The sequence below is a fragment of the Gallinula chloropus genome, assembly GCF_964237585.1.
Source record: "Gallinula chloropus genome assembly, chromosome: 5".
In the NCBI taxonomy this organism is placed as follows: domain Eukaryota; kingdom Metazoa; phylum Chordata; class Aves; order Gruiformes; family Rallidae; genus Gallinula; species Gallinula chloropus.
This window is the reverse complement of record NC_140090.1, coordinates 72,273,957-72,288,063: the sequence shown is the minus strand read 5'-3', so window position 1 is coordinate 72,288,063 and position 14,107 is coordinate 72,273,957. Positions and strand designations below refer to the sequence as shown.

General features: G+C 46.1%; 1 protein-coding gene across 7 annotated transcripts in view; it reads right to left on the bottom strand.

The window, feature by feature from the left end:
- Positions 1 to 7,827, bottom strand: part of TCF7L2 (transcription factor 7 like 2) — a 179,402-nt gene extending 171,575 nt beyond the window's left edge. For 4 of the 7 annotated variants that reach the window (XM_084264999.1, XM_084264996.1, XM_084264994.1 and 1 more), the window contains exons 1-3: positions 6,946 to 7,825; positions 6,518 to 6,584; positions 6,209 to 6,333 (exon numbers count right to left, since the gene is read on the bottom strand). In XM_084264999.1, the coding sequence (XP_084121125.1) occupies positions 6,209 to 6,333; positions 6,518 to 6,584; positions 6,946 to 7,134 (381 nt within the window). In that variant the 5' untranslated portion in view covers positions 7,135 to 7,825. Of the gene's footprint in view, positions 1 to 6,208; positions 6,334 to 6,517; positions 6,585 to 6,945 lie in introns of all 7 variants that reach the window. The other 3 variants (XM_084264997.1, XM_084264998.1, XM_084264993.1) reach the window with 1 other exon arrangement.
- Positions 7,828 to 14,107: the final 6,280 nt, after the last annotated feature.

Sequence of the window (14,107 nt, the reverse complement as noted above, 5' to 3'; positions counted from 1 at the left end):
TGTCATCTGTCTTTAAACGTTTGCTAGTGTCGGTATCTAGGAAATGCTGCACAATACTAGAGACCTCTGGAAAGGACAGAGCTGTACTAAACTTCTTCCCTCCTTCAGCCTGGCTGGGTCACCCACAACACAGCCTTTACAGCATTGCAAGCGTTAATTAAACTTCAGAGCCTATGTAAAGAAAGAAAAGGGGAGGGGGGGGAAGCACAAACATAAACCAGCAGTTGGGAGGAGCAGGAATATTCTTCGCTTTCGGGTGGGGAGAGGATTTCCATATCTTCCCCCCCACACACCCCCAGCACCACACTCCATCTCTCATTGCTTATAATTAGTGAAAGAAATTTGACCCACTGCCAGTGTCTGTGGACCTTGGATATTATAAGGCCAGCGTGGCGTCAAATATCTTAACATTCATAAGTGTTATAGGCTGTAAATAAACCCCGTGGATTTATGACCCTGCGGTGCTTGCCAGCAAACGACTGTGGCACATTTCTTTCAGCAGACCTGTCGAGGTGCAAGTTTGCCTTTGGTTGTAAAATTAACCATTTCCTTCACAAATGTGCCCAATTAGAAGTCAAAGTTTTAAGGCTTACTTAACATATTTGCCAGGACGTGATACTGAGGAGACGCCCGGGGAACAGAGCTTTAAACTTTCCCCCTCTCCCCCCAAAAAATGTCACCCCTACCCCCAAAAAGGGAAACTCCTCACAACAGCCCCTGTGTGGGAGCAAAGTGTCTGATTTCATGGAAAAAAAAAAAGGGGGGGACGACCATAAAAAAAACTAAACCCAAACCAACAACCCAAACGCTTTTATATTTCAATGTGCCTATGGCCAGCCCTCATTTTTGGCTGCTCTGTGGCTGGGGGGAGCAGGCGTCTCCCCCCGGGCTGTGCCTGGAGAAGGATCTCCTCCCTTCCCCCAGGATAATGTCATCTGCTTCCTGTGTAGGAGAGCATTTGCTAAATCCAGGTTGTCTCATGCTTAACTGCCAATAATCCAACTTCCACATAACTCCCAGACAGCTGGGAAAAGGTCCTCAGAGTTTTTAGTCATGGTACAGAAACACACGTCCACACAAAAAATCTGCAGCTGTCCTTTTTCTCTACACATTTTTTATCTGATTTTGGGGCCCAGTCATGAAAAGTCTGACAAATTTAAAACGTTTTTACCTACAGTCTGGTTTACAAGCTTCAACGAAAGCTGCAGCGTACTCCTCAAACCCACCCCCCCTTCCATCTTCAGCTGACAAATCAGCACATATTTGCCTGAACAAAAAACTAAGAGGAAGGAGGGGAAAAAAAAAAAAAAGAGAGAAAAAGAAAGAAACCCACATTCAACATCATCAGTCCATGTATGAATGTATTCAAAAAACCTGGAAAGGCATCTACTGTATTTTGTATTTTTTTCAGTACAGATCAGCCACTCGTGCACCTATTAAAATTGTTCGATTTCCAAAGCAAATATTATTTTTAATGAAGTGCAGTCCTGCAATTATCCTGTACACTCAAGTAACAGTACTGCATTATATTGTTTTGCAAGGTCCCAGAAACATGAAACTTTTCTCTAACTAATGTTCATAGCCCCCTAAAGAGAAGCTGATTGACTAAGCAATGCAGCATTTGCCCCAGCATGAAATCTTATCAGAGAAGAAAAAAAAAAAAAAAAGAGAGAGAATTAAAAATAAATCAGCTTCTTTACTGAAAATAAGTTAACAAACATGGTCTGTTTGCCATTGTATACCAGCTATGCTAATGCTATAGCAGAGTGATTCAGCAATCTACCTAATTAAGCATGAGGAAAGTTTCTTTATGGAGGTTCCATTTGATTTACACCACAGGATCATCAGTTCTTATTTAATAGCTTGTTTTTACACAAGTCCAGAAACTTTATTAAAAGCATGTCCATTCTTTTTCTTTTTTTTTTTTTTCCTTAAGGAAGCAAATAATTCACTCTCCACTGAATAGCTCTGTATCATAAAGTATCAAAGTGCTGACATATTAAGTTGTATCTACATTATTAAATGGTGTGGCATTAGTTGGTGGACATTAATACTATAATCCATACTGCAGACATTAAACCTCAACCCTAAAGCTTAGTAAAGAATTAATATTGTCACATCGAGACTGAAACCTTAACACTCCAGCCATAAATATTTCTGAAGGAGATGAAAAACAATTAGCATAAATACCAAAGAAGGGCAAGAACACCTGTTCTTTTTCAGTGCGATAAGCATTTTATTGTTCTCTATTTAAAATGTAATGACCTGTGTAATTACAGTAATATTACATTGTATTGCAAGGGCTTGGAATGTCACACTTTGAAAAGTGTTGTCAAAACAATTGGAGGGAGGGGAAAGGGGGGAAAAAAGGGACCACCATTAACCCTTCACACCCCGGGGTCTGCAGCTTTTCTATTAGGAAGGATTATGTTGTTTGATTCAGTAGATAAAGGAAAACATCCTTTTTTTTTTTTTTTCCCCCAAGTCAATTAAAGAAAAAAAGTTTCTTCCTGAAAGTGAAATCTAGGCGAGGGGGCTGCTCTCCACCCCAGCTATCCCCAACTGCCAAACTTCAGGGCCAAACGCAAGCTTGGTCCTACAATCACTGAGCAGGCAACAATTTAAGGGGAAGGAAGATGCAACAGCACTAGGAAAAGTAAGAATATCTGCCAGCAGCGTTCTCTCAAATCACACAGCATCTATTTCCTCACGGAAAGCATTAAACAAGCTCTACATTCAAGCATAGAAATTAAATACACTACTTGATTTTCCAACGTTCTCCTGAATTACTCCTAAGAGGCAGCCACCCCAGTCTCCCTGCCAGCGCAGGTAGGGACAGGACTGGCACCCTCAGACATATTACTTCATCACTGTATGACCAGACCTCTACCTCATACACATCTATTCTTAACAGCAATCCACAGCATTCTGTAAAAAGCTAGATTAACATGCAAAAAACAAACAAAAAATCTCTTTACTTTTAAATATAATTTTTTTTCCTATCAAGCTTCATAAAGAGTTTGCAGCATTTAAGGCATTATTCTGGAGATAATATATTATTCATCACAAGCAGATTTTATGATACTTCATCATTCTGCACGTTTCTGAAAGCAGTAAAGCAGAAATTGCTGCCCCCCCAGTTTGCTCTTGAACAGACAATTACAGGTACATTTACAAAATGTATTCAATAATCCCGCTACACCCCCAAATAAAACAAAAAGAAAATCCAAGGGGGGGGGGGGGGGGGGACGGGGACACCAAACCAGCAAAAAACCACACCCACAGACCTTTCAGATTCTACAACAGCAAAAGGAAAGGAAAAGCAATTTTGCTACGTATCTGCATCACCTCTTTACCTTGCATGCTCTAAAACTCGACAAATAGGGCATTAGGAAAAACTACATAAATAACACTAAAATTCATAATTGCATGGAATCATCTAAACCTTTTCCACCTGTATTTCAAAACAAACAAGAGCAAGACCTAGCTCGCCTGGAATGGAAAGCTGGTAGAGCAGAGAACCAGAATCCACCTAAACCCAGTGTGTGACAGGCACCAGCCATCCCGCTGAATCTTTAGAATATTCTGTTCTCAGGCCTAAATAAACAACTTTAATTTTTTTTTCCCAGCTATAATTAAGTGGCAGGCAAACAAACAAGCATACAGAAATGTGAAAGAATAAGGTTAAGAAGACAGAAGGATGCTGGAGCCTGGATGTGGAAATAAGAAAAACTGCCTATTGAGTGTGGAAATACCCTTTTCTGGATCCATCTGATAACACAAGCAGGCCACCTGCGATACCAACAATAAAACACCTGTAATCTTTTGTACAGTACCTTTAATTCCCACAAACCCAACATTCCTATGGAGGCCTTTTTTTAACTGGGGAGGGGGGCGGGGGCAAGAATACTTCCAGGAAAGCGAACTGCTTAAGGCTCCAGTCTTTACATGCTAAAGGGAAAAGGATTTGTAATAACGGTAACGAGCAAAAAAAAAAAAAAAAACAAACCCAAAACAATAAAGAACTGTAGCTGTCGTAAGGAAAAACCGCTTAGAGAAAAAAGCAGCGGAGAGGCGTGCTTCCCATTAGGCTGCACTTGGAGCAGTGGAATGCATTTCAGGTGTAAAGGGTGGGAAAAAAAAAAACCCCAAACACAAAGCTTCACAAATTGTAACAAAGTAACAAAGATTGTTTTGCCATCTGGACCCCGGTGCTTACACAATTTGGAATTTATCACCATCATCCATATACATGTGGGCGAGCGTATTCAAAAGGCAAAATATAATGCGCTCAGCCCCTGAATTCCCCTCCCCATCATTACAATTGCAAACTGCGGTCACCCCCCCATGCTACTGTCCCAGAAATCACCTCCTCGAAAGAAGAGACCCACCAGCTACCAAAACAAACCCCTACCACAGCCCTAAGAATAGGCAAAGTCCAAAAAACCCTTCCCTGCTACCTCCCTGTCACTCTGTATTTACTCATCTGCGTCTGCTGACGGTTCGCTAAGTGAAAACAAGACTGACCTGATGTTTAATATTTTAATGCTTTAGAACACTTGTAGATCTGATACACTGAAGTTGTCCAAGCCCTTCAGTCATTAGTACGGCTCCAACATCTACCGAACAGTAGATCTATTATTGCAAATCGCTATCTCGTGTTACCACAAGGATAAAAAAAAAAAAAGAAAGAAAAAAGAAAAAACCCAAGTGTATAAACACACATGGTGATGGCGGGGAAGCTTCAGACTCAGAAACACCCAGAAGAAACAAGCCAGCAACGCTAAACCCCTCGGTAGGATTACACAGTATTTTGTAGTCCCAGTGGATTTAGCTGGTTTAGTTAAAAAGAAAAATTAAAAGGGAAGAAAAGGTGACACTTGAGCAATCTGATGTCAGAGCAGAGCACAGCGTGGGTGACACTGCGAGCAGAAAAACAGCTGGGACTACAAACCCACCAGCAGACCCCAAAGTTTCCTGGGATCTGGGCTAAAACTTGCCCTACCTCCAGTGGCAGGCAGGCAGGCAGGCAGCACACCCCTGCCACTGAACCCTGGCTTACAGGGGGAAAATAAAGAAGAATAAAGAAAAAAAAAAAAAGGGAAAAACCCAACAACAAAAAAACCGGACGCTTTCAGCAAATTGTTTCTCTGCCAGCATACTTCCAGGAGGAATTTTGCTCGACTTGTTTGATTATTTTGTGTTGGTGGTGTTGTTATTAGAGCTAAGCCAGGCGATTTCTGTTTCCGGACTCGGCCCCGTCCCTCGCTCTAACCCTGGGGTTTCACACACCCCCCGGCCCCAGCCCGGCAAGGCACGCACCGAGACGGAGCCGCTCCGGGGCTGCTTCCCGCGGCACAGCCCAGGTGAGGAGGGGCCCCGCCGCCACCGGGCAGCGGTGCCGTGCTCCAGCCCCCGCAGCGCCGCCGGGCCCGGCCCGGCGCTTCCCGGCGGGAGGGGCGCAGTCGCGGACTGGCCGAAGGGCCGCCCGCGCTTGAGGCCGGACACAACTCGCGGCGCCCACGGCCGGGAGGGGACGTAGTCCCGCGCGGGGCGCGACGAAATCGCCGTTCCCGCAGGCCCGGGGGCGGGTGAGGGCAGGAGAGGGTTAAGGGGGAGGAAAGGGGAGGGGGAGCCGGCCCAGCCGCCACGGAGGAGGGCAGGAGGCGACTGATCACCATGGAAAACGAGGAGTTTGAAGGGAGCGGATCCCAGGCTCGGCCGGGAGAAAACACACCGCCCCCTCCCCAAGGAAGGGAAGGGGAGGGGGGGGGAAGTTTAAAAAAAAAAAAATAAGATAAATAAAGCAACCACTTGATTTTTTTTTTTTTCTATTTCCAGTTTTGTTTTGAGGCTGGATTAGCTGTTGTTTGGATTTTGTTTGGGTTTCCTTTCTCCTCTCCATCCCTGGGCAAGGGGATGATACGAGGGTTCCAGAAAACTGCCCACAAAACTGAAAGTAAATTAAAAAAAAAAGTAAAAAAGAAAAAAAAAAGAAAAAAGAAAAGAGAAAAAATATGGCGAAGTGTAAACAAACCCCCTCCCGCCGCGGCCCGCGGAGTTTGGAAAGTTTGCGGCGCGGGGGAGGGGGCGGCGGGCCGGGCCGGGGCGGGCGGGCGAGCGGGGGCAACGGGGAGCGCGGCGGGAGCTGGGGGAAGGGGGGGTGGGGAAGAGGAAAGGAGGGGGTGAAAAAAAAAAAGGCACTTACCGTTCTTGCCGTCGGAGAGAGCGATCCATTGGGCAGATACGGGCTGCTGAGGTCGGGGATCATTATAAAGGGATAACCCGGGTATGGTGGGCCCTTAAACAACCCTCCATCTTGCCTCTTCGCAGCTAACATGGCGGGGGAGACACGAGCAGGAGCGGGGAAGGAAGGGGGCAACAGGGGGGGAGAGAAGGGGAGGAGGGGGGTGGGAAGGAAAACTTTTTTTAGAAAGTGCCCCAAAAAGAGGGAGCCGGGCGCCCAGCGGAGGGGCGGCGGGGCGGGCGGCGGGGCGGCCGGGCCCGCCGTACTCACCTTCCTCTAAACTTTCTCGGGATTTATCTCTGAAAGTTTCGGACCGAGGCGGGGGCCGCCGTTCCGCCTGGGAGAGAGCCGGGGGTCGGCGTGGGGCAGTTGGGGATGGGGGGTAGTTGGGTGGTTGTTTTTGGTCGGGGTTGGTAGGGGTTTTTTGGGGGGTTTAGGGGGGGTGGGGGGTGGGTAGAAGGGGAGGAATAAAAGGCGAAGAAGGGAAAAGGTGCGGGGAGAAGGTTGAAGGAGAAACAAACAGAACAAAACAGAAGGCATCGTTACAAGTTGGTGCCGCGGAGGAAAGTTGGGCGCCGGCGGGAGCGGGACCCGGCGCGGCGCCCCCGGCCCTGGCCCTGGCCGCGGCCCCGGCGAGGCAGCGCGGCCCCCGCCCGCCCGCCGCCCCGAAACGGCCCCGCGGGGGGCTTCCCCCGTACCTCCGAGTCTGAGGAGCTGTTTTGATTCGTTTCTGATTCATTGACGAGAGACGACTTGACATCAGCTAAATCCCTCTCCGCCGAGGAGTTCTCGGAGATCTTCTCCTCCTGCTCCCCTTCGTCTTTGAAAGAGATCAGTTCATCGTTGGCGCCCAGGTCGTCCCCTCCACCGCCGTTCAGCTGCGGCATTTTCCTCCTGGCTCACCCCACCAGCAGCAATTTTGCAAAAAGGGGAAGGGGAAAAAAAAAAGAAAAAAAAAAAAAGGAGGGGAATGGGGGGGGGGGATAAAAAGGAAAAAAGAAGAGGGGAGGGGGGGGAAAGTTTGCACCGAAAAAGAGGAGTCCAAGGTGAAAGTTTCTTTTTTTTTTTCCCCTTCTCTTTTCTCCTGGGGAGGGGAAAAGAGGGAGGAGGAGGGGAGGGAAATGTCTCTTCTTTGCTCCTTTGCACCAGTGACTTTAGGCTTCTTCCTTTCCTTCTTCGGGATTTTCTCTTTCTTTCTTCCAGGGAGCTGGTCGGCGTGCACTGCGCGCACACGCACTCACACCCGCGCACGCACTCGCGAAAAAATTAATGATAATATAAAAAAAAAAAAAATAGGCGGGGGGGAGGGGGGCGTGGGGGGGGGGTAAATAATGCAACAAACAAACCCAAGAAGTCAGCTGTAACGGGGGGGCAGCCGCCGCGGATATTGGGAGCCTGTGCCGCTCGGGTTTGAGTGAGTTGAAGTTGGACTGAGAGCTTTTCAGTTCAAAGGCGGCGCTGATTGACAGATAGAAAAAGGGGGATCGAAATCCGGAGGAACGGAGAAGTCTGGGATCCGGGATTATTGACAGGGAGCGAGAAACACACCAGGCACTTAATGAGATGCAGGAGGGGGCGGGGGCTCCCCGGTGACGTCTGCATAAATAAACAGGTCTGGGGCGCGGGAGGGGGAGGAGGAGGAGGAGGAGGAGGAGGAGGGTGGGGGAAGTAGGAAACTAACAATGATCCTTTTTGGCATGGGAGCGGGAGTGCGAGGGGAGGGGAGCGGGGGCGCGGTGGGAGCCGCCGCCGGGGGGGCGGGACACGGGAGGGCGGGGGGGAGAGTGTGGGGGGGACGCACACACACAAAAAAAAAGCGGGGGGGTGGGGGGGAATAAACGTTCACCGTATCCCAGAGCTGCAGGACGGGGGGAGCGCGGGGAAACGCACCCGAACGAGTGTCCCTGCCTCCGCTCCTCGGGAAGCGCTAACTTTTACATACCGAGCATTAATAAACATGCCATCTCCGTGCAGTCCGGATCCTCCTGAAGGATGTGTGTGTGCCCTTATTATTTGGGTACATGTGACTACAGGCTGGTGGGGTGGGTTGGTTGGGTTTTTTTTTCAAAACCGTTAACATTTTTCTTGCCACTCGTTGGAGGTAAGAAACTCCAATCATAATAAACACTATATTATAGTAAAAGCCTTTTTTTTTTCCTTTTTTCTTTTTTTTTTTTAAGCAGCACTTGCTCCTTGCATTTATTCTGGTTATAACGCGCAAGGATGAAAATGTGCGAGATCACTCGCCGAAGATCAGATATTTCCAAATTATCTTATAGTAAGGCATAATATTTTTTTTTTGGTCCTTGATGTGAAATATTAAAAAAAAAAAAAAAAAAGGAAAGGAATGTGACTGCTAAGAAGTTAATTAGCATGGCAGGACGGAGAATCAAGGACTCCCAGACTTCAGAAGTGAAAAGTTGTGGCGGTGGCGTAAACATCACGCCGAGGGAAATCAAAGTGAAAGCGGGCTGGTCTCCGCAGCGGGGGGAGCCGTGGAGAAGGATGGGGGGGGGGGGGGGGAGTCCGTCCCGGGCGGCCCCGGCCGCGGGGTCCCCGCAGGCTGCGGGGGGCAGCGGAGCCGCCCGCCCCGCCAGCCCGGGCGAAGGGCTGCTTCGCTCCAGGGTTTTTGAGACGGCGTTTTTGTAGAGTCACCAGCCAGAGCTCTTGCCTGCACGGCAACAAAATGGGGAGCGGAATAATGCAGATGCGAGAAATGGCATCTGTTACCCGAATATAATGTGGCGAGGGGAAGGGGAAAACAAATTGATCTTCCACCAGTGACAAATTGTAACAATGGGCGAGTCAATTGGAAACTTTAACATGGGCAAGGAACAAAAGGGGGGGGGGAGCGAGGGGGGGGAGGGGGGTGGAAGACAGTAATTTCAATGGGAATTAGTAAATTGCCTAATGGAAATGGTGTTAGAAAGCAAGGGACAGGCTGTACTAAATAATCCAAACATTCCTCCAGAAATCTAACCTGCTGCTCAAGCTAAGGGCTATTCAGCACATAGGGTTTCCAAAACAAAGCCAATTTGTCATGCAATATTTAGAGAGTTTGGGGGCTTCAGCTAAACTGTCTTCTATAAAAAGAATAATAAAAATAATAATACAGAGATCGACAAGGCTAACACGAATTCTCAGGCATTAAAAAGTTCACATAGAAATTTGCATACTAAAGGGAAAGATGCAGACAAAATAGAAATAAAAAAATCACTGCAACTTACAACTTTAATATTAATCAGTAAAGCAGAAGTAGAGTGAAAGGAAGCATGAAAAGAAGTAAAACAAATGTGTACATTTAATCAGACAGGATTGCATAGGACACAAAGAACAGGGCTAATTAGTCTCAGCAGGTAGGGACTAACCTTCAGACTTCATAAATAAATAAGTCTGTGAACAATGTCTAAGTGGGAATGTGGAGACAGAAAAGGGATTATTTCAAGACACCAAGTAAAAACATGAAGAATGAAATACTTCACTGTTAATGTACAAATGCACTGAACAGTTTCTTTTTCCACTGGTCTTTTGACTAACTTGCTTTTCACTTTCTGAGATTTTACCAAATAGCTGTCTGAGGGCATGCATGCTCCCCATTTGCCCCTGATTATGTGCTTACTGTCTTCGCTAACTAGTGCCTCGCAGAGTGACACCTTAACAAATCTTCTCCATTTTTGTTTGCCTTTTGATTTTTAAAATGCCTTCATATCCCAGAACAATATGAGATTAGAAATACCAATGTGACAGACTCCTATTTACTTTGCAGGGCCATGTGTTATAATTTGATCCAAATGAACAAAAACAGTTGCACGGGTTTGTTTTTCAGAGATCTTTTTTTAACAATCTGCCGTGTGGTTTGTTGTGGGGTTTTTTTAAACAAGTACACTTCTGATTCAGTCCCAGCGTAGCTACTAACTCCTTATTAAGCATCACCAAAAGTTGGTGTTCAAGACAGGCCCCGTCCTTGCCCAAAGCTGGTTGCAGAAGAAGGGCCCGATTGTGTAGAGTAACACAATCACACCCGTGTGAGTAACATGCCTGACAGACGATTCATCAAGGTGATGATACACCTGGACTACTCATGCAAGTCATGTTACTCACGTAAGTAAATGTTGATAGAAGGGAGCTTGGTGTTGCTCACCCCGATACCACGTGGTGGTCCTAGGTTGGCCCTGGTGGCTCCCGGCTGGAAGGCCGAGGGACTCTGCCCCAGCTGTGGAAGGCGTTGCTTGTGCACGCTTGCACAGCTGGAGCCTTGCTGTCACGGTGGACTCAGAGGAGCCCCACCGAGGGCTGGGAAACTGCTCTTTCATGGCAACATCAAGCTCTTCCTATTGTTAACTTCCAGGGTTTTGTTTTCAAACTACAGTTTATAGCTAGGTTGGTTTTGAAGTCCAGGTATTGTTGATGATTGCTAAATGGACATGGTTTAATTAAGGTAGTACAAGTCACTTCACATAGCTCACGCACCTTATTTGTATCATTTTCCTTTATGTAGCAGCTCTTGTTTCACACACAGGGAAGTGAGAGCCCTCCAGGGGTCAATAGCACCTGTTGAGTTGTAAGTTCTTAGGTGGTACCTCAGTTTTTTTAAAAAAATGTAGTGTGTAACAATGAAAGAAACACAATATTGAAAAGAAATGCCAAGCTAATCCACTGCATGAAACATGATTTATTGTTTGGTTACCCGATTTTAAGTAACAGCTGGCGAGACAAAGCCAGGTGCTCCAAGTCCCTTCTTTGAGAGATGTTGGGCTTTCTTGTCAAAGCTGACCTCTAGTACAGATGAAGAAGTGGAAGTGCCTCTCTTCCAGGCTTTTGCAACTCTTGAGACTTGGTGCAAACGCTGAGCAATGGGTTTTGGTTACCAATGGTGGTGTCACCATTTTACACTTTGGCCCAACATGTTGGTCCCAAGAATCCTGTGCATTCTCATGAACAGCAACAGCGAAAAATCACGTGAGGTTCGCTTGCCAGTTCACGTTGCAGTGAACTGGAGAGGGAAGAGGTTGATCAGGGGCAGCCAAGGAAATTTATTGTTTTATGAAAAATGCTTTGGAATCTTTAATGTCTCACCAGAGGCCCAAGTCTATATTGGAGAAATATGGTCTGCTAACTGCCAGCTGGATCTCTTGGCTAATGTTTACATATCTGGGGTGAATCATCCCTTTTCATGGTCTTCTCCAAAAGGTCCCAATGTAGGTTGCAATGTGTAAAATTCAAGTTATTTATTTTGGAAAGATAAAAGGAGTTTGGTTGACCAAGCTGGGATTTGAGTCTACAGCTCAAAGGAGTCCGCATGTTTACAAATAATCTTGGATCATTAAATCTGCTCTGAATGTCAAAAAAGATTTCAATATTGAAAAGGTTCCAGTAACACGAAGCAAACACATCTGCCCAGTGCCTTACCAGTACTGGCTCTTCCAGAGTTAGCAGGGAGAGGAATTTTTTTCTAGGGCAGACAAGATGACAGCAAGAAAACACAGAAACCTTTCTGCAGTCATTTGCATTGACCAAAACAGGCACACGTGAAAATTCAAGCAAGCTATCAAATGGGAAAATAACGACAAACAACCAGATCGTGGTGCTACTGCTAGATTTCTTTGTGGCTTTAGATTTCACACATACTGACCAGGACACGGTGTGTTGTTTGAGCAATAGGTGTGGGCTTTCTATCCGCATTTGATGGGGAAACATCAGAAAATTAGATACCAAAAAGACTCAGGCATTGTTTGTTTTCAACCTCCTAACACAGCCTAATGTCTTTCAACCCCAAGCTTCCCAAGTCGGAGAGCTACGGCTCAGTGGGAACATACCTCCCTTTTAGCACCTAAACCACAGCTGTACCTCTTGCTTTTGTTAGAGATAATTCTGTCTAATAATAAAATGGTTAATGGCTAGAAATATGCATTCATGCAGGGTTTATTCACACTTTATCATGAGGTGATATCAAGCACTATAGGAGCGAATGACAAGAAATAGGCTTCTGAAATACAGAGCCCTCCACAAATATACCACTTTTATCGACAACATGTCTTTTAACCCTAATAGTAATGGAAGAAATCCAATAAATGAAACATTTACTGCATAACTTGCCTTATTTTTGGGTGGTGTCTGATTCCTTTCTAGCTGTCTCTAGAAGATGTTTTTAGCCTAATTTGCTCCCTAGAAATTTCACTCACTAGAGTTATACATCTATGACGTTTTATTGCCTGAAGCCAAGTCTGAATAAGAACTTTCTTAAGATATACTTATCCTAATGCCAGTCTACAAGAACTGGGCTGCTTTAGTTTGATTTATTTGTGCAGCGGAGATATATGTCCCCCTATATAGCTGACCATTGCCTCAGACTGGATCTAATATTCCAAGCAGAAACAAAATAAACCCAGCAAGTTTAGCCACGCTTGGTTATAAATAGCAACCCTTAAACTAATCATGTGTAGATCGGTATTCCTGTGTCTCTGTTTCCCAAACCAACCAAAACAGGAGTCCATTACATTTACAAAATAATCTCATTTCACAGGAAAGGGCTCGAGTGTAGGTGTCTATATGTACGTGCTCACAGGCAAACATCAAACACTAGCCAGATGCAGCATGCTTCTACTATCTTAAGAAATACAAGGTGGCCTTTAAGGAGCTGGAGCACAGAGCTCACTGGCTGAGATTGCGGACCACTGGCTGGCTGGTTCCTGGTGCTCTTCTACCTGTTGCCTTTGGCACCTGCTTGGGCAGTCGTTGCTTTGGAGTAAGTGCCCTCTCTCTGGTCAGTGGTTGTGCCGGGATACTGGTCTCTAAAGAAAGTTTATGACCAGTATGGTGATACAGATAATAAAATCATCATAATTTGGCTTGCATTCATTCAGCATCAGTGAGAGTGGTATTGTAGGTGAGCTGTGGCCGAGAGCAGATGGTGGCAAGCAATGAATCTAGCAAGCTTTAAGCCACAAGCTTGCCCTCAGCCATAAGTGACTGCCCTTTCAACCGACACACAATAATTAGCTGCGTTTGCATTTGGAGTCTGTTGCAATATGAGGTAAAAGGGATTAGTTCTGCAATGGTCTAGGAACACGAACATGCGTCAGCTGCATTCCAGCTGTAGGGGTTCTGGCTGATGGATGGCAGTAGTCAGCACAGGGGTAGTAACTTCTTAAAACAATCAAGTTTAACAACATAGGATTATCTGATCATACCATACAATCACAGCACTGCTCATGTTAGATGGGATGTGAAGAAGTCTCCAGCCCAGCCTCCTGCTCAAAGCAGGCTTAGCTCTAAATTCAGACCCATTTCTTTAGGGTTTTGTCCAGTTGGCCTTCAAAAACCTTCAGTGACAGAGATGAGACAGCTAGGACTTAGGACTTTGCATTTGTTCTTATTGAATTTCATAATGTTCCCATTGGCCCATTCCTCCAGCCTTTGCATGGCAGCCCTGCCCTTGAGCATGTCAACGGGTCCCTCCAATTTAATGTCATCTGCAAAGGTGATGTGATCTCCTCCAGGTCACGGATGCAAATGTCAATGAGGACACTTCCCAGGACAGGCCCCTTTAGTACTCTACCTGCTGCTGACAGCCAGAGATCCAACCCATTGACCACTATCCATTGAGCCTGGTTATCCAAACAGTTTTCTTCTACACATCTAGTTGTTCAGACTGAAATGTCCTTCGGTTTGTGCTCGACTGCTTGTCTTCATCACTCCCATTGGGATCATGAGCTCTACTATTTTTTAGTCACTGCAGCAAAGGCTGTAATTAACACATTCCCATCCAATTCTTCCTTGTTTGTGAGCAGCAAGTCTAGGACACTGTCATCCAACCTTTGGCCATACACCATCTGTGTTAAGAAGTTTCCTCAACACACT